The sequence below is a fragment of the Geospiza fortis genome, unplaced genomic scaffold (genome assembly GCF_000277835.1).
Source record: "Geospiza fortis unplaced genomic scaffold, GeoFor_1.0 scaffold361, whole genome shotgun sequence".
Classification (NCBI taxonomy): Eukaryota; Metazoa; Chordata; class Aves; order Passeriformes; family Thraupidae; genus Geospiza; species Geospiza fortis.
In genome coordinates, this window is record NW_005054356.1 from 25,328 (window position 1) to 26,899 (window position 1,572).

A 1,572-nucleotide genomic window follows, 5' to 3' on the forward strand; every position below is an offset into this window, starting at 1 on the left:
AGCTCAGGGGGACGTGTTCCGAAGGCAGAGCTCTTCTTCCAGCCCACCCTGAGAACCACGTCCCACCTACAACCTAAATTTAAAACTTTACACCAGGTAGTACCAAATACACCGAGCAACAGAGCTACAAAAAGGACCAGAAACACCCAGGAGTAAAACGGGAGCCGTGGCCTCATTCCAAGGCCTGATGGACTCCGTTCAGGCAGAGCTGTGGGGATCTGACCCCGCTTTGGACACAGTGAGCTCAGTCCTGCTCCAGGGACGGGTCGGGGTTCAGCATTCCTGGTCTTCTCCTCCCTCCTTAGCAGGGCCCATAGAAGCTGCTGCAGGAGGCGTTGTAGCGCCGGTAGGGCCGGCTGTAGCCACTGCCCAGCCCGGGGTAGCCAAAACCCCCAAAGCCCCCAAAACCCAAGGAGCTGCTCCCCGAGTTGATGGGGACTCCCCCGGCACTCAGAGCACTCCCGACGGCCGCGGACGCCGAGGATCCCACGGTGGTGTTCTGGGGGAAGGAGCTGAGGATGGGCCCGGGCAGGGTGACCACCACGGGCGAGGGCTGGATGACCACGGTGGAGTCCTGGCACTGCCGGACACAGGGCTCGTTGCAGCTGTTGGCCAGCGGGGTGGGGCCGCAGGACGTGGTGGGGCATCGCTCGTAGCAGGACATGGCTGGGGATGAGGTCTGGAATACAGGAGCACACCTGAGGGTGAGGCAGGAGCTGTGTCACGCCTGCATTTACTCAGCCCAGTTCATTCACTCGTTTTAGTTCAGTTATTGGGACGGAGATGTCGCAGACATCATTTTTATGAAAAATCCTTCCTTAGGATTTTTCCTGCTATAATTATCTGCTGCTGTGGAATGCAACGGGTGGGTCTGTGATACGTCTCCTGTGGATGTTTGGATCCAGTGACCACTCACAGCAGAGCTGGCTCTTGCTCTCAGTTGAGCCAGCTGCCTTAGTCATCAATTTTTCTATTCTATTCTTAGCTTAGCTAGCTTCTGGAAACCTCTCCTTCTATTTCTTTTTAGTATAGTTATAATGTAATATATATATATCATAAAATAATAAATCAAGCCTCCTGAACATGGAGTCAACATTCTCGTCTCTTCCCTCACCTGAAAACCCCTGTGAACACCGTCACACGGGGACTTTCCAAGGAGCCTTTTAGGAACAGAGCCAGGAGCTGAGGAGGAAACCAAACTCTTAAATAAAGAGAGACAGAGGCTGAAATGTCCTCTGGGCTGTCGGTGATCTGGGCAAGAACTGGCAGCAGAACAAAAGAAACAAACCTGTGTCATTAATTTAATTGTAGGATTTTGATTGCACGTCTGGAGAGACCCAGCTCCGCGCAGCCAGAGCGTTGGGGGAGCAGCAATGAGGAGTGAAACCCAACCACAAATGAACCTGCGGAGAGAGGTCCACGGGCAGCTGGAAAAATGAAAGGGAGGATTCGTTTCAAGGCTCCAGTTTTGCCTACAAAGAGGTACAAATTTCAATGACAAATTTCAGCGTCATTAAGCAGCCTTGAAGAAGAGGTCTTTGGAATTTTTCCCAGGCAACTCATCCATGGATG

At 52.7% G+C, this 1,572-nt stretch overlaps 1 protein-coding gene across 1 annotated transcript; it reads right to left on the minus strand.

The window, feature by feature from the left end:
* Positions 1-301: 301 nt before the first annotated feature.
* LOC102039876 (feather keratin 4-like) lies at positions 302-664 on the minus strand. The gene has a single exon (XM_005423654.3). It carries the CDS (start codon positions 662-664, stop codon positions 302-304), a length of 363 nt encoding a protein of 120 aa, XP_005423711.1.
* Positions 665-1,572: the final 908 nt, after the last annotated feature.